Source organism: Botrytis porri, assembly GCF_014898465.1.
Source record: "Botrytis porri strain MUCL 3234 chromosome Unknown BPOR_004, whole genome shotgun sequence".
NCBI classification, from domain to species: domain Eukaryota; kingdom Fungi; phylum Ascomycota; class Leotiomycetes; order Helotiales; family Sclerotiniaceae; genus Botrytis; species Botrytis porri.
Window position 1 is genome coordinate 2,485,892 of NW_024066078.1, and position 18,102 is coordinate 2,503,993.

The following is an 18,102-nucleotide window of genomic DNA, read 5'->3' on the forward strand; positions in this document are numbered from 1 at the left end:
GATCGATGGATTCCGCAGAATTCATCATAGCAAGCAGTCCAGCTCATCATCGCGTGATCTGCTGGTATCTCTTCCTTAATACATTCTTCCGTTACCGATGGTGATGGGGTTCGGTAGTACTCCTGTTCCCACAAGTCTACTGCATTCATACCCTCTTGGTTTCGTGGTAACTCGTCCAATAATTTCCGGAATTCTTCACTAATGAAGGTCTCAGTTTCTTCGGTCTTAGCTGGATGTTCCTGGGATACAAAGGTAGCGTTAAGTTGGCTTTTGCCGAACTTGGGTTTGAAGTTGCCTTTCTTTCCTCCTGTCTTCTTGCTTCGGCAATCCGCTGCCCGGTGCCCTGCTTTTCCACATTCAAAGCATAAGTTGTTTTCTCGCCTTCGTCTTTTCTCTGGATCATCATTCCCGTTCCTATGGTGTGTGGCGTCTAGTTCCATGGGGTCCTTGTAACTCTATATACTGTAACGTGGTCTACCCTCATTCTTACGGTAGCGCCTTTGCTTATGATTTGTTTGAGGCTTGTATGATCGTTGGGTTTGTTTGTACCTGTATAGGCGGTCATCGACATCGATGGAGCTTTTAATTAGTCCATTCAAGTCATTGTCCTCCCCTTTCCTATCAAGTTCCAAACGTACTTCTGGTTTGAGTCCTTTACGGTAATGACTCATGATGGCGACCTCGTCCCATTTAGTTGTCCCTGCATATCTTCGGAATTCCGTAGCATACTTCAATGCTGATCCTGTCTGCTTGAGGTTGAAGATCTTATCTTCCGCTACCTCTAGCTCATTGGAATTCCCGAAGATTCTACGAATTTCTGTCTTAAATCCTTCAAAACTGTTGAAGATTGTTCGAGTGGGTTGCATGCGATCCTGTTCGTCATGCTCGAAATAGTCTCGCAAATATGGTTGAATCCACTTGCTTGCTTCTCCTCTGAGATAGGACGCAGCCCACACGCTCTTGGATTCTGTGGCTGTGAACTTATCCTTGTTGAATCGGAAGTAGATTTCTAGCTGCAAGAGGAAAGTGTCGAGTTCCTGTCGACTACCTTGATACTTGTCTGGTAAGGCGATCTTAAGGGTTTCGTTGATAGTGATCTCCTGTGGAGCATCAGCCATCTCGACATCGTTGGTGTCTGCTGCCGGTGCAGGTTGACCTGTAGCGATATTTCTGGTTGCCATATTTAGCGATGGTTTATCGAATCGGTACTTGAAGTAGAAAGGGTGCTCAAAGTGTTACGGGAGCTGCCTCTAGGGTCACGTGGAAGTGTCTAGAGATCTCTCGAGATAGTTTAGACTAAACTTCAAATAAGAATTCAATAAGATTATAACTGGTTACAATTCTCGTAATTATAGTAATGAAATTAATAATTGTTCTTAAGCACGAAGCTCTATATTGTAATGAAATCCTATTTTCTTATATAGATCTTCGTACTCTGATGTTGGTTGGAGTTTCTTGGAGTCCTGGCTCCTGGGGACTCCACCACGTGACACTTGTCACATGGCATTCTGTTACCCATCGTAACATGTAGCTCTAGCTTTTAGAATCTTAAGTAATATAATAATAGTGTGAATTATAGTATTATATTGACTTTATTATTTTTATAGTAATATTAATACTAATTAGTGATATTATAGATTAGAAGTTTAATATCTTAATTTTAATTATAATATTGTTACGGGAGCTGCCTCTAGGATCATATAGAAGTGTCTAGAATTCTCTCGAAGTGATTTAAACTAAACTTCAAGTAGGAATTCAATAAGGTTGTAATTAGTTATAATTCTCGTAATTATAGTAATGAAACTAATGATTGTTTTTAAGCATGAAGCTCTATATTGTAATGAAACTAATGATTGTTTTTAAGCATGAAGCTCTATATTGTAATGAAACTCATTCTCTTATATAGACCTTCATTCTTTATTGTTCTATTGATCCTATTGTATTCTATTAGGTGGGAGTAGTGGAATCCAGTGGGAGTCCCTAATCCCGTGACTTTCTGGTCATGTGATGCTGTATGTTGGATGCCGTCGTAACAAATATATGGTTTGAATTAAGATTGGTATTTCTTTAAAAAGATATAAACTTTTATATTATTTTAATATAGTTTGATATCTGTTTTTATGTGAATAAGAGTAATTAGTAATATAGTGGTAGCTTTTATATTAACTTTAGTTTATATCTTATTCTTTATTATAATATATATTGAAGAGTAAGAATTAGTAGTATTTAATTCGAGCTTAATATTATACTCTTCAAACTCAAACTTTATTATATCTTAATAAAATTAATATCTCATTATTTATTTATTATTTGTTAAATATAATATTAAGGCTATCCTAATATTATTATAATTATATCCTTAATTTAATCTTTAAAATCTTAATTAAAAGTAATTAAGACTAATTTCAACAAAAGTATAAATATCTTATTAATTTGATAATAATATAATCCTATAACAACGAATTAAATAATTAGTTAATAATTTATTTAATAATAATGATGATATAAATAAGGAAGGAGGAAATAGTGAAGGTAAAAGAAATAGTATTTTAAATTGGGATTGATATTATAAAAGCGAAAAAGGAAATGATTTAAAAGGTATTAATATTACTTAAGATATTTTATTTCTTCAAAGATTTATAAATATCGATTAGCTTTTAAATAATCTTTTGAAACTTTATAATAAAACTAACAAATATAACAATCAAAATAATAATTTTACTTACAAATTCTTAATCTTTCTTAATAATTATAAATGTATTATTATATTTATATTATTATTAAAAATTGTATTTCCTATTATGCTTATTAATATTATATTCAACTTTTACTATATAAATTTAAATAACTTATTTGATATAATGATTAAAATTTATAATTTAATAATGTTTATATTTGAAGGTTTAGAATACAAGTATAACCTTATATAATAATAGAAAACCATTACATTTAAGAATATGATAATAGAACTAGATAATAAAGGGAAGATAATACTTTAATGCTTATAATTTATAATTACAAAATTTCGTTATATATATAAAGGATTTAGTTTTATAATAAGAATAGAAGAATTATTTTATTAAAAGATTATTATTATATATATTTTAATATAGATATACTTTCTAGCTTGTTTTTGCTTTATTAAAAATACTCTAAATCTTTTAAAGGAATTATATTTAATTATTATAATATGGGAACAAGTTTATCTTAATAAAATCATAATATTCTATACTGATTATAAATATTATTATAATTAAGATGAATATGATTAAAATAGAGGTTCTAAATCAAGTAATCGATGTTTATTTAAATTATATATAAAAAAGAAGTACTTTATTTATAAAAAGGAAGATTGTTAATCAATTTAATATAATAAAGAGAAATATAAGGAATAGTTTAAAAGTAATAATTTCGATAAAAGCTTTGAATAATTTCTTATTGAATATGAAGGATCTATTGAAGATTCTGATTTTGATATAGATAATGAAGTTATAGCTTATTTTGTATAATTCGAATTCCAAAATTTATTTATATAAAAATCAAATTTAAGTTTTATTATTTAGAGTGGATTTATAAATGAATAAAAGATTGTTAAGGATTTACTTAATAAATCTTTTATATATACTTTAATATATTAATCTTAATTTGAAAGTATAATATATATTAGTAAATATAATATAAGGGAATTTCAAAGAATTATTATTAATATAATTATAGTATAATGATTAATAATAGGTTATAAGTAGTATATAATATATAAAATAATAGTTAAGGATATTATTTTGAATATAAAAATAATAGGAGTTGTAAATATAGTATTTGGAATTAATAAAGCTGAGTTAATTGATTTAATATGATTAAATTTATTATTAGGAATTATTGAATTTCATGTTATAAATATGGAAATATTGTTTTTATTATTTTTTAAAGATATGAATGAGCTTAATATATATTATAATAATATTCTTAATATAATTGTTATAAGTAATATAAAAGAACAATTTCTATATATTTATTGTAATAAATATATAATATTCTTATTATGTATAAATGTATAATAATTTATATAATAAATTATTAATGATAATGTATATTATTTTATTGATATAGAATTATAATGTTTATATTGTTGTTTTAACTATTCGTTAATATATAAACTTTTATAAGTATTTTAATAAGTTAATTATAATGATATTATATAAATTGAGATTAATAAACTTATTAAATTCTATTAATATTATTAAAAGTATAAAAAATTATTAGATTAATTTAAATTTAATTTATAAAACAATATTGATTTTAATTATTTAATTATAATAAATATGATATATATTAATATTAATATTATTTTATATGTTATTAATAAAGGTATACGATTTTAAGTAGTATAATAATTAAATAATATTATTGTGAAGTATATCTTTGATATATTTCGAAAGTGTTAAATAAATATTTACATTGATTTTTTAGATTATATTATATATGATGTTGAAAAGAATTTTGTTAGTAAGAAATTTGTATAATATATAGTAATTATATTGATTAGAATGAAAAGTATATTAGTTGAAGCTTATTAATCAATCGGAATTGTTAAACATTATTATATAGTTATTAGATAAGTATATAATATTATTATTGATGAATTAGAGAATTTTATAATAAGGGAAATGATATTATAAATTATTGTTAAGGTAGTAAATAATATTATAGAATTAAATAGATTAGTTCTAATATTCTTGATATTTAAAGTATATTTATAAATAATCGACCTCGATTTATTAATACTTATAATCTTATAATGATAGATTGTAATTAAAAAGGTAATGAATTAAATCAATAAGTTATGAGTAACAAGATAGATATTAAATATATTGAATTAATATAACGAATTATTTATAATAATGTTATATAATTTATTTATTAATTCAAAGATTTAAATATAAAAAGAATATAAAGGTTAAACAGATTTACATTATTTATTAGGAATAAAAGATAAGACATGTATTGTACAATTAATAAATAGTTCAATAAAATTTTATATCACTTAAATTAAATTATATATAGAAAAAGAGGATTAACTTTAAAATTAATTTTATAAAAAACCTATTAAATTAATACAAATAGTAGAACTAATATAATCTAAGCAATCTATTAAGAATATACAAGAGGTATAATTAATATAAATAATACAAAATGTATTATAAAAGAAAAGAAGAACAATTTTATTGAAAACCAATAAAGTTAAACTAATTACTTTATTAACTATTATACAAAATAGAAATAAAAAGGAAACCCTTTTGGATTTATTCAAAAACCCTTAACTCTTATAATTATCAACTCCTTAAATTATAATTCCTATATTAATAATCTTCTTTATAAATAAAAATATTGATTATATTAAATTTAAGGAATAAATATCAAATTTAATATTCTATTTTTCAGATAATAATAAACTTAATAATATTAAGTATACAGATTACTTTATAATATCTATTAATGATTCAATATTAATGATTTTTATTAAATCAAAATGAAAAAAGATTAATGGTTTAATAGAAAATAATATTTTTCAGTTTGTAAAGATTATAAATATATTTGAAAATATAAGAATATTCAATTTATAGTTTATCGATAAAATAAAGAATAAGGGAATTGATAAGGTGTTTTTAAAATCTCGATTAATAATATAAGTATAAAAGGATTAAGGAAAAGATATTGTTTTAATATAGTTATTTATAATATAATAAATCAATTAATAAATTATACTATCAATAATAACTATACTTTTAAAGAGCGAGATAATTATAAATATTTATAATATTATATAAGTATACATATAATCAATATTGAATTTAATTCAAAGGTTTTATATATGATTATTAGTAGAGATAGATATTCTAGAAGGTTTTATTTTATAAGTAATACAATTATTATATAACATTCTAAAAGCAAACAATCATTGGTTTAGTATCTATTATAAGTATTATATTAATATCTTCAAAATAGTATAATCAATTTACAATCTGTATTTTTTGTATATAATTAAGGATAATATAATATTTAGTATTAACTTATAGGATTATAAATAAATAATATATTTATTATTGTTAATAACAAATTTGTAAATCATGAATAAAAAGAATTTTATAATGTTAAGTTTATAACGAAAGAGTATAAGACATTTATATTAGATATATTATTTAAGTTTAATAATAGATTAATTATTCAATAAAATAATAATATGATTTACTTTAATTAAAAGAATCAATATGAAAACTTATATTTAGTTAAATTAGAATTATTTGATATATAAGGAATATATGGAAAACTGAGAAAATTTGTAATAATAAAGGATTAATATATTATATAATATACTTGAGAAGTATATATTATAATAATGTATTAATTAAAGATAGCTTTTGATTTATTTTATACTATATAAATTGTTAATTTTAAGGGAGAAGATACTAATTCTTTTAATAAATGTATTTAATAATAGATTGACAATTTAAAAAGAGGTTTATAGTTTGTTTTACTTAATATGGATTCTTTAAAATTAATTGTATTTATTAATGTATTCTTTATTAATAATAAAGATTTATTCTTTTAGATTAAATATATTATTGTTTTAATGAATAAGTATGATAAAGCTAATATTATTTATTAATTATTTATTAAGTATAAGAAAGTTATTAGAAGTATATTAATATTAGAATTCTATATTATGGTTTTAGATTTTGATATAAGTATGATAATTAAAGGTATAATCGATAAGATCTTTTTGAATTATAAGATCTTATTAGTTATATATATTGATTTCAAATTACTTTATAATTGTTTTATAAAACTTGAAATTATTAATGAAAAGAGATTAATAATTGATATAATAGCGATTTGAGAGGTGTATAAGAAACGAGAGATTGTAGAGATTAAATGAATTAATAAAAATTCTAATCTTATAGATGTAATGATTAAATTTAAGTTGTATTAAGCTTTAAAAGATTTGATTGATAATAATATTATAAAGATTAAGGTTATAAAATAAGTTGAAAGAGATTAAAAGGATGGATGGTTATATAGGCAAAAGAGGTATTAATTAGAAGGATATAATCTAGCGATTTTAGAAAGTTGTTAGTATTGGGATAGGGATTATGTGATTATGTTAGTGTTGATATTAATATCTTTTGATATTATAGTAATATGTTTTGTAGTTTTAGTTTTTAGAATCTTAAGTAATATAACAATAGTGTGAACTATAGTATTATATTGACTTCACCATCCCTATGGTGATATTAATATTATCCTTCAAATATTATATATACTAGAATTAATTCGACTATTAAACAGGCCCTAAGCCGCGAATCATTCAGTAGGACCTATATCATAGGTACTATGTTATCTATACTCTTCTCAAACCAACGTAAATCATTTTGAGCTACTATCAGCCATTTTCACTTCTCATTAAATTAGTTTAAACTACTATTAAATTAGTTTGAACTACTGTCAAATTAGTTTACATTACTACCAAATTAGTTTGAATCAATATCAAATTAGCTTACACTACTACAAAATTAGTTTGAACTACTGTCAAATTTTTTGTAACTATATCAAATTACAGATTCGTGGATCCAACTCTAGTTTATTCCTATGATTATCTCTACTATAAATATACTGTATCGCTCCCATTTCTATGCAATACAACTTATTCTCCTCTACATCAAATCTGTTAGACAACTCCGAATACAATCTCACTCTATAACAAATTCATCATAGTTCATCTCTTCAGGCTACATTCTTTCACCATGGCAGCAAAACCTATCTTTACTGCATCCGATGATGTGTTTTTAATGCAAAGAAACCTTCTCAAACCTGCTTTACACAGAAGAAGATTGGTTTCATCATCTATTTCACAGTCTGTATCACTCTCCTCATCCGATTCCGGTTTATCAGAGGACTCAGGAGTCGATACGAAAGACTTTACTATGATACCTGAGTTTCTCGAGAGTAAGGAGACCATCTAATGGCTTGGCTGGAATCCCACAAAAGCTGCTGAGATATGGAACAAGTGGAAAGTAATACAAGAGACAGAGCAGGAACAGGGAACAATCTTCGAAGTCGATTTTCTACAACAAGCTTTAGGACATATTCCTCGCCAGAATTTCGAAGATAGTTCCAGCGACTGGGAGGAGTACATGAGGGGTTGGGGAATTAGCGAGGAGCTTATCGATGCGATAATAGATGTCGAATTTACCGACGTAAGATGCACGAAGTCAGCTCAGCATTAGGTAACCGACACTATTGAGATAAGGTACCTAAGTTTGGAAAGGATCAAGAGAGAAAGTGATCAGAGGACAAGGAATAATCATACTTTCAATCCTAGTATAGCAAGTATCGGGGTACCGCGATACTCAAGAGTGCCGGGCCTTCAAACCTTATTCAAAGCTATCTCGACAGATAGGTTGCGATACAAGGATGGTAAGATTCATGTTGGCTCTCTAGTGAGTGAAGCAGCGACTGACTTTCGAGGCTACGGCGCTGCACTCTGCTTTACACCTGACTACAAGGTTGCGGATCGCTATCGACGATATATCAGAAGACGGATCAACACGTCACCTCCGCTAATAATCCAATTAGCCCTACCAAATGCATGGATAGAGGGACTCCCCCCCCGAGCTGTGGAATTCGGAGATCTTTGGAAAAAAGTGGTACATACCTGTCGCCAAGGCTACAATATGACTGGAGAAATGAAATTTATTCACAATTTGCCCCTCATCATTGCACCAATTGCGCATTCGCCCAATAAAGCTATCGCCAGACTTGATACATGGCAGGAAGTCAGTATTCAGCACGTCATGAAAATAGAGGGACAGGAAACTCTACCAGTGCAATACGTATTTCAAGGAGACGACAACTTGGAAGAGATCGGGCAAGTAGGCGAGCTAAAGGTGGTGACGTAATGCATAGCTTCGGTCCCGTTCAATAAATCGAGCTTAGTAGATTCAAAATGCATGACATATTTCCCGTCCCCATCGAGAAAGTTCCCTACCTAGAGAGAAGCTTTCCTACCTGTTCGGTCTGGCCAACCAAGGCCGCACGAGCAAACTTATACTGCGAAGCCGGGATGCTTCCTCGCCCGCTAGCAAGTCCCGTTGCCTGCTTTGATTGATCTAGTTCTTGTCCTCTATGGTTTGCACTGGGGCAGGAACAAATTGTGGATGGCTCCCGACTGTTAGCTCAAACTGCTTTTTCACAGGGCGTTCCAGTTGTGCTTCAGGAATATGAGGGTATGCCTCATACATTCTTCTGAGTATTTGGCAAAGCACCGCAGACGAAAAAGATTCTTGCTGATTGGGCTGAGGCTATTGTTGCTTTTGGGAAGGGCAAGAAATCGGTTTCTAAAGCGGAATTTATTCATGCTCAGGGCTCGAAGAGACAGGAGTTGAATTTAGTATCTTTTGGTGTGGCAGAGGCGAGCGAGCTTCTCTGGAAGAAGATATTAGACTATAGAGTCCCATTGTTTCACCAACACTGTCAGTCATCCTTGTAGTTGATATTTATTTAGTCTAGAGCCAATTTAAGTCACATCAAATCGTGTAATTTATTGCTTTCTGAGACAATTGAAAATGTCGTCACTAGAGACCAACGCTATTAAAGTTTATTAATCAAGTCTTGAATCCCTCGAACTCTCCGCTTGCATTATTTGGGGTGTTCTCATTTATGAATCAACATCCCCCAGCATTATCCCAGTTCTGCGACTTATCGTACAAACAACCAACACTTCCTAACACCATTACTCCAGGCTTAGTACATCCGTTCATCTGTCGCTTCATTGACGTAGCGAGCGAAGTAAAATGAGACTCAAATTCACCGAAGTTCCGTGATCGCGTACGGGGCGCTATTATGAATACCTAGACCATAGTCTCCTTTTCCCTTCTTGCGGCTCCTATCTTACAAGGGCAGATACACTTATCTCCTCGATTCCCTCCTCGACTCTCTGCTTCTATCTCTCTTTCTGTCACGATCCTTGTCTCTGACTCTGTCGCGATCTCGATCCCTATCCCTCCTATCCCTATCCTTATCTCTCTCCCTATCTCTACTCCTACTCCTCTCCCTCCTCCTATCCCTGTCTCTACTTCGACTTCTATACCTCCTGGAATGCCCATCTCTATCTCTATCTCTCCTATCATCAGGGGATCGGCTCCTCCTCCTCGGCCTGTCATCATCTCTTGATCTCCTCTCCTTTTCCCTATCCCTACTTCTCTCCCTCTTCCTTGGGGAACTTCTCGCAACTATACTTTCCCTTCGTTCAGTGGCACCTGGTACATATCGGTCAATATTGATCGGACTAGTGCTTCTCTCGATCCGACTACTTCGTCTCGCAGTAGGTGACCTACTTCTTGCGCGAGATTCTCTCCTATGACTTTCCCTATCGCGAGAAAGTTCTCTTTTTCTTGCCGAGGCAGGACTGCTCATTCTAGCATCATCCTTTGCTCTAGGTGTGGAAGCGATGACCTCTTCCTTTTTGGTTGATAGAATAGGTAATTGTGGTTGAGTCTTTCGTTCTTCGTTCCACTTTCTAGCTTCCTCGGCTCTTGCTTGTGCCGCAGCAACTTTGTATGATTCCGTATCCAGATTCGAGGCGCTTGTCCTAGTCACACTGCTCTCTGCACGTCTTGTGTCTCGGTCCCCTATACGTTCACGGCTTCGTGATCTATAACTTCTTCGTCGGTCACGAGATCTTGATCGAATACGATCTCTATCACGCCTGTCATCGCGATCTCTACTTGACCTACGTCGTCGATAGCTACTTCGATCCCGATCTCTACTATCCCTTCTATCTCGGTCGCGATCCCTGTCTCTGCTGTCTCGTCGTCGTCTATCATCCCGATCTCGACTTCCACGGCGAGAGCGTTCATCCTTGTCTTTGCGGCCATCGTGATTTACTTCTGTAGATTTAGATTCCTCATTAGTCTTTGTATCATCCTTAACCTTAGTAGTACCCCTGCTTGATTCAGGACTTTTAGCTCGTTGACTACCTTCTTTGTCATGGCTAGACTCATTTGCCTTGTCTACCATCGGTTTCGTTTCGGCGAGTTGAGGCGTTTTCGAACCGGATTCTTCCTTGAGCTTCGCAACTGCAGTTTTCTTATGCTCAATCGTTTTGACAGGCGTATCCCGAGAAATTGGGTTGATGGCTGAGGCGGGCATTGCTTTTCGAGGAGGTGGTGCCAAGGTCTCGTCAACCTCCATTTCTAATAGATGTCTAGATCGATTAGCAACCTTTTTGCCCTCTTTCAGAAGATCATTAAGAGCCTCTTGTTCGAGACGTTCAATTTCTTCCTTCGATAATTCTGGCTTCGAGATAGGCGTTCGGACACCGAGGGAATCTCTGCGTCTATCGTCGTCATATCTTCTTCTTCGATCGTCCCTATCCCGGCCCCTATCTCTATCTCCTCTATCGCGGTCCCGATCGCGGTCCCGTTCTCTCTCGCGATCACGGTCTCGATCCCTAGCTCGATCCCTCTCCCTCCTCTCCCTCCTCTCCCTCCTCTCCCTATCTTCCTTCTCCCTTTCTTTCTCCCTCTCTTCTTCCGCCTCCAACTCGGCCTTCTTCCTAGCCTCCCTCTTTCTTTCCTGATCGGCCTCAATTCTCTTCTCTTCTTCTCTCCTCTTCAACTTCTCTTGCTTTCTCTTCTCGTCCGCGATAGCCTTTTCCTTCTCTCTCAATTCCTCCCTAACTTTCTCTCTGGCGGCTTTCTTCTTTGCAGCTTCTTCCGCATACTGCTCATCTGTTTTACCTCCTCTCAAAAATTCCTTCTCGGCTGCCTCTTCCCCAATGTCACTTTTGCGAATCGTGCGGACCCCTTCTTCTATTTCTGGAATGTAGGCCTGGATCAATTTATCGATTGTCGCCTCAGCAGATTGGTAGATACCGGCGCGATCCACAGCTCCCTCGATAAGTAATGTAGCCTTACTGCGATCTAACCGGAGTAGCTGTCTGGGGTCCTTCTCTAATTGCTCTTCCGCAACACTCAATAATGAACTTGTAAATTCATCCTCAAAATCCTGTAGTGACCACTCGTAATTAGTATCCAAACAATTAGCTCGAAGAGCCCATTCCTATACCCAGACATTTCGGGCGCAAAAGCACTTTGAAATAATTTGGAATTACATACACCTTTCTCCAATTCCTGCCAAATTTTGGTTCTCAACTCGTCATAAGTACCCTTCTTCTTGTATGTATGAGCCAATCCTTCAATCGCCGCTCTAGTCGCAGATGCAAGTGGTAACTCTGAAGTCTTTACTTTCTTTCGCGGTGGAGGTCCAGAATGGCCACCATCTTTTTTGTAGGTAGATGCCATCGTCGCCATTCTTTCCTTGTGGTGCTGAATTGAATTATTCAAAGCGTTCCCGAACTTTACTTCATATTGGAGGAGAAAAATGTTAATAACCGTGTGAATAGTTGAAAAGGATGAACAAACAACATTGGAACGAGGAATCTCAAAGTAAGTTGTCCGCGCATGCAATTCAATTGAATAGACGCGAGTCACGTGGTACACATCAATCAGCCAATCGCGCTAGTGCGATCTGAAGTGACCTTCAACAACCATCTGAGTGCATCCTGGAGTAGAAGCCGTAGTAGCGATTACACAACTCATCATACGCATCTGCAAATCTTTAATTCTGATTGTGCAGTTCATGCCATAGTCGATCCCACAGCTATCCACCCAAACCTCAATTCTCATATCATAAACAAAAATATGGTTCACAAAGTTCTCTTCTGGACTGGCTTTGGTATGTTCCCCTCTTCCATCTGCCCCTCCTCTTACCACCTAATTCCCCGCATATTTCACTCTTCCCCTTTCATTTTACTAACACGCATTCTTAATAGGCCTCGCTGTCCGCGCCTGGCAACTCGGCCTCGAAATGCGACCTTTCTTCAACAGACAATCTCTCTGGGTCTACCCCGTCTTCGGCGGCGTCGGTGCTTCGTTTGGATATTGGATGCAAGGAGTTGAGAGTCGGCAACAGGCTATCCTCGGAGCTAGACGAACAGCCATTTTGGAGAAGAGGGCAAGGAGGAAGGAGAGGGAGGAAGCCGTTGAGGAGTCATAAATTATTTATTGGAAGAGCGCTGGGAATTTGAAACACGAGGAGTGGGTTCTGAATGGGTTAGGGATGACAAGAAATCAAGAAGAGATATGGAAATTGTACAAAGTTTTGCGGGCAATTGGTCAATGAGAAAGAAATTGCTCAGATATCTCAACATGAAGATAAACATCGGGGGTGTCTCAATTTGGCGTAGACGTTCACATGGATTTAAAGCAAGGAAGTCTGGATATTGCATTGCATTTGATCCAACCATTACACTCTCATACATCAGATGTGATTCTTTTGATATCATCATTATTCTTTTTGCACGCCATCCAACACCTGCTCAATGAACTCATGCTTCTCTTTGAGCTCTCTAGATATCGCAACGCTCTATTGAGCTTCGTTTACTAATCTATGAAGAACTGGTACAGAAGTTGTGGGTATACTTCCTGACTCCGTAACAACCATCTGAATATACTCGGCCGGAGTAACATCATACATAGGATTGCAAAGTTGGAGTTTCTTAACATCCATCCAGTTCTCTAATGGACCTCCAGCGATCACGAGCTCATTGGCTGGTGCAATCTCATTAAGAACAATTGAGTCCAAAGCTACTCGATCAGTGAATTTGATGGTCTCGCAAAGAACGATGACTGGCTTGTCAGCGGATGAAGCTTCCATAGCAACCAAAGCCGTTCCAATCCTTGAATATAATCGGCCATTATTCATCATTGCGTGAGCACCTAATAGAACTTTTGTTACATCTTGGATGTTATGACTTAGTCCATGAATCAAACAGTACTTGACTTCGATGCCTAGACTGACTAGTGCCGATGCTAAATGCTTTCCCTCATGTAAGGGTCTCGAATCAACCACAATGACTCTAAACTTCTTGCCCATTTCGTGGGCTCTCACTAACGCTTTTTGCACCAGACTGCTCTTGCCGTAAGTTAATATGACATCGCCATCTCTAATCTTCTCAGCAGTAGTATCGGCAATAACTTTATCAGCAAAAGTAATTCTCTCGCGCATAAAGACGTCGATAGCATCGCAAACGCTCTCCTTCGCATCGGCTTCCGACAGATCTGGGTCCGTTTTTGATATTTCCAGCTTAAGATGACGAATAGCATTACCCATAGATACCGAAAGAGGTCGACAAGAAGCCAAGTACTCAATTTGAGGAGAGAGCACATGTGGTATGAAATGACGTGTGAGACTTGCCCCTACAGGGGTTTTGTAAGATTCGACAACCTGGAAAAATGTGAGAAAGTGATAATGAGATCACGGCCATTTGAAGAGGGAGAAGGGAGGAGAAAATAGATGCATAGATGAAGTGAATTCTCCAAAATAAACTCACTCTTTTAAATGCTTGCAGTGTTGCCACAAGTCTTGCGCAACTACCGCATATTGTGTAATTGCTCATTTGCAGCCCAAGGGCAAGCACTGCGGGATGAACATCTTTGTTTGCCTCAGCAATTGTACTTGTCCGTGGTTTGTATAAATGCCTGAAGAGATCAACGGTCTTGTCTTCGACCTTTGGGACTTCTACAATTGGGGCGGATTTTGTTGGCCCTCCTCTAACTGGCAAATTTCGTACTTCTGCGCCTTTTTTAGGCTGGGGTTTTCCTCCTTTTGCGGACTCGCTTTTCTGTCCTGCCGCGGCCGCGGCAGGAGTCGGATTTTCAGCCGTTGCTTTGCTCTGTACTGCTGCAGCTCTGCGTGCGGCCTTCTCTTCCTTTGCCTTCTTTTTCAGTTCTGCAGCTGATAACTTTCCTCCATCGAGTGTAGGTTTCGCATTTTCCTTTGCACTTCCTGATTTCGTACTTGGAGATTTCCCTTGTGCTGAAGAAGGTGTAGATTCAATACTTCCTGCCTTCGATTTGACAGCATTTGCGGGGCTTGTGGCTGCAGGTGAGTCTTCGGCAGACATTGCGGTGCTTGATATTAAAAATGGAGCCCTTAAGCTTATAAACCAAAGACTAGGCCTAAGACCAACGCGAAACAACTCCGTCGCTGTAGTCTCAAATTTTCCTGCGTTTTGATCTGTTGCAACGATATTTGTAGGGAGAGATGGTGGGGGTTTGAAGGTTGTCGCAATAAATCCTAAAATGAGTCACTTTCTTGTGAATCCGTATATTTTCAAGCTGGAGGGGAACGAAGTCTTCAATAATGGTTTATTCTGAGTATGTTTTGGGATGGTATTGTTGAAAATGGGTTTGAACCTGGAGGACCGGAATAGTTCACTGTTTTTGTTTGATGATTCGAGTTGTATGTATCGGTATTAATATTGTTCGAAAGGCTGAAGAATTAAAGATTACAGTAGCGTTATTTTATCCCTGCAAAAAACAGTGTGGTGCGGATCAGCCTTAGTAAGCGAAACGCGGGGCATCAGATTTCGGCTCGGGTAAATGAAGTTTAGGGAGGGGTTTTGATGCCAGATGAAGACTCTGAAGTTCATTCAATCACGACATTAGAATGTTTTATTTCTCAAATACTATATACCACGTATGAGGCTAAATAGTCTTAAGGGTTCAGAGTCGTCAAGATTGGCATCGCTATAATACATGTTTCTCCTGCTGAATGATGGGTAGTAGATACCTTGCGAACTCTAGAATATTAATGAGCTTCGGGACAAGAATTTTTAGCTAGATATTTTCTACCTCTAACTAATTGGTCCTCTGGAGATTCTGTCTCATATCCGTATAATATCTACTCGAGCTCGCTCAAACAACTTATGCCCGATCATGGTTCCCTGCGTTCTCTCTTGCTGCGTAATCGATGCTGGGTATACTGTCAACTTTGCATATGTTCCCGCTCCTCTTCTTTTCGATAAATATCCTGGGTTAATAACTAACACGCTTTCTACAACCTATATGTCTCAAGGTTAGTAATTTTATCTCATGATGAACGTCCTTGATTAATCTGAACAAGGGTTTTGTAAAGATCACACACCTTGGCGAAGGGGGGTAGCGAACTTGGAACCACCAACAGATCCGGCCTCACATTGATCATCTCCCCCAACTTCAAGTAACTTGTATCTAGCATCGCTCCCACGGGGATCCCATCCTCCGTCCCGGTTTTCGGCAATTGAGTTCTCTGAACTGGTGGAAATAGGGGGAAAAAATGACGTTGCTCAATCAAATACTTGGGCAATCGAGCGAGCAAGGTAGGGTCCTGTGGTTTCCCGCCAATGATTTCTTCATGCCGCAGTTCATACAAGATATCTTGGGAGGAGATACCCATGACGATTTCGTTCAGTGCAATAGTCATAGGATTACCGATGACGCGGACAGCTTTGGGGAGTCCAACGTCTTTTTTTGGAAACGGTTCTTGAGGCCAGGCAGCATGTTTGTCGATAGCATCTTTGACTGAAGGAACAAGGAGTATGGTGATTCGGGCGTGAGTGGAAGTGAGTTGGGTGAAAGCTGGGGTAATAAGGTGTTTGAAGATGGCCGACATGGTGGCGGTGTCCGGATCAGCCAGAGCTTCCTCAGGGAGATCAAAATCTCCACTTGCAATTAAAGGATGATCGATATCAAGAAACGGGCCATTCAGAATTAGTACATCCGCGTAGGTATCCGCTGCTTGGCTACAAATTGCGTGTAGAGGTTCGAAGTCTAGATTGTCATCTGCTGTAAAGGGACCACTTCCAATAATAATGTTAAGAGGTGCAGGGTCAGAGTCTTCATCCATTGCATCTGGACCTCCTCGAAGTCTTCGAACATGTTCATCAAGGCCAGCAGGCGTGGATGCAGCAACACCTAGAAGAGGAGGCTCAAGAATCTCGCTAACTGTAAAATCTTCCCCTGAAGCATTTATTCCCTTCAGTGCAACTATCTGCCCAGGGAAGAATTGGAATCCACTCATCTTATCAACTTTGAGTGGTATTCGTAATCCAGCACCCATCCTTCGCGAAGTTTCAAGTACAATTGAAGACTGATTAAGCTTTCCTTCGGCCGAGTCGCATGCAATCCTCCCAACTGATACTATTTCATTCGTACTTTGACTTGCTGCACTACCGAAGTCCGAGTCATCTAGCTTGTGATGTGCTTGTATGAGAAGCATGAACTCGTCTATACGGTCATCCAATATTTCTGACGCTTCTGATGATTTCATGACCATTGTTTTGTAAGATAATTTCTTCATATCTGAATTGGCCGTAAGTTTGATTCTTGATTCTGGATATGGAGCAATTGGAGGCTCTGGTAGCTCGAGATGGTCATTCAGAACTTCTATAGTTTGGCCGGCGAACTTTCTATCGTTGAATGAAGTTCTATATTTTGTCAGTGTTGGGCGATTTCAGAAGAACGTGATACCATACGGAGCATACGAAGAGCCGGCTCCAGCTTCAGCGCCAATATCAACCTCCCTTGGATTTTTCGATGCCCTGAAGTCTGGAGGGCTGCTAGCCGGTTCTGCTTTCACTCTTGACATCGAAGGTGTTTCTACTTTGCGTTTCGGCCGTGAACTCATCCCACTTCGGGGGGTATTTGGAGCGATATCTAGCCTACGTCACGTTACTATGAGTAAAGATCAACTTGATAATTCAAGAACCTGCTTACATTCCAAAAACATCATTATTGTTTCCTGCATTTCGAGGCGTAGCTCCCACTCTTTTATTCGACGTTTGAGCCTTAGTTTTCCGATTCTCCTTTTCCAATCCATCTTGCACACTTTGCTTGAGCGCTCTAACAGTATCGATATCCAATTTCATATCATCCTGTCCCATTTTTATGCTATATGACTCCCATTTGTAGAAAAGCTCCTGCGGGGGTATTGAATGTAATCGCATAATTGAATTCAATTCTGTGAGTACATCTGGCTCAAGGGGTCCACCTGAGGGAGTCGCAGATGAAAACAATCCATTAAGCTCACTATCGTTTTCCGCCATTTTGAGACTGTTGTGTGGAAAAATCGTTGATATTGTTAAGTTCGGTCAGGTTTGATCTTGGAAGAGATATTTGGGGAGACGCGTTTTAACGCGCTTCGATACCATAAAACTAAATT

General features: G+C 35.6%; 5 protein-coding genes across 5 annotated transcripts; 2 read left to right on the plus strand and 3 right to left on the minus strand.

The window, feature by feature from the left end:
- Window positions 1-7,802: 7,802 nt before the first annotated feature.
- EAF01_003644 (uncharacterized protein) lies at window positions 7,803-8,957 on the plus strand (the record flags this gene model as incomplete). Its single annotated transcript, XM_038911898.1, has 3 exons — window positions 7,803-8,004; window positions 8,047-8,255; window positions 8,286-8,957. 3 exons carry the CDS (start codon window positions 7,803-7,805, stop codon window positions 8,955-8,957), a joined length of 1,083 nt encoding a protein of 360 aa, XP_038773133.1.
- Window positions 8,958-9,966: 1,009 nt separating this feature from the next.
- On the minus strand, window positions 9,967-12,371 carry EAF01_003645 (uncharacterized protein; the record flags this gene model as incomplete). Its single annotated transcript, XM_038911899.1, has 2 exons — window positions 9,967-12,120; window positions 12,177-12,371. 2 exons carry the CDS (start codon window positions 12,369-12,371, stop codon window positions 9,967-9,969), a joined length of 2,349 nt encoding a protein of 782 aa, XP_038773134.1.
- A 390-nt stretch (window positions 12,372-12,761) lies between these two features.
- Window positions 12,762-13,116, plus strand: EAF01_003646 (uncharacterized protein; the record flags this gene model as incomplete). Its single annotated transcript, XM_038911900.1, has 2 exons — window positions 12,762-12,795; window positions 12,893-13,116. The coding sequence occupies 2 exons, from the start codon at window positions 12,762-12,764 to the stop codon at window positions 13,114-13,116; spliced, it is 258 nt and encodes an 85-aa protein (XP_038773135.1).
- A 369-nt stretch (window positions 13,117-13,485) lies between these two features.
- Window positions 13,486-15,025, minus strand: EAF01_003647 (uncharacterized protein; the record flags this gene model as incomplete). The annotated part of the gene is made up of 2 exons (XM_038911901.1): window positions 13,486-14,346; window positions 14,453-15,025. 2 exons carry the CDS (start codon window positions 15,023-15,025, stop codon window positions 13,486-13,488), a joined length of 1,434 nt encoding a protein of 477 aa, XP_038773136.1.
- A 762-nt stretch (window positions 15,026-15,787) lies between these two features.
- On the minus strand, window positions 15,788-17,986 carry EAF01_003648 (uncharacterized protein; the record flags this gene model as incomplete). Its single annotated transcript, XM_038911902.1, has 4 exons — window positions 15,788-15,964; window positions 16,048-17,368; window positions 17,417-17,602; window positions 17,658-17,986. 4 exons carry the CDS (start codon window positions 17,984-17,986, stop codon window positions 15,788-15,790), a joined length of 2,013 nt encoding a protein of 670 aa, XP_038773137.1.
- Window positions 17,987-18,102: the final 116 nt, after the last annotated feature.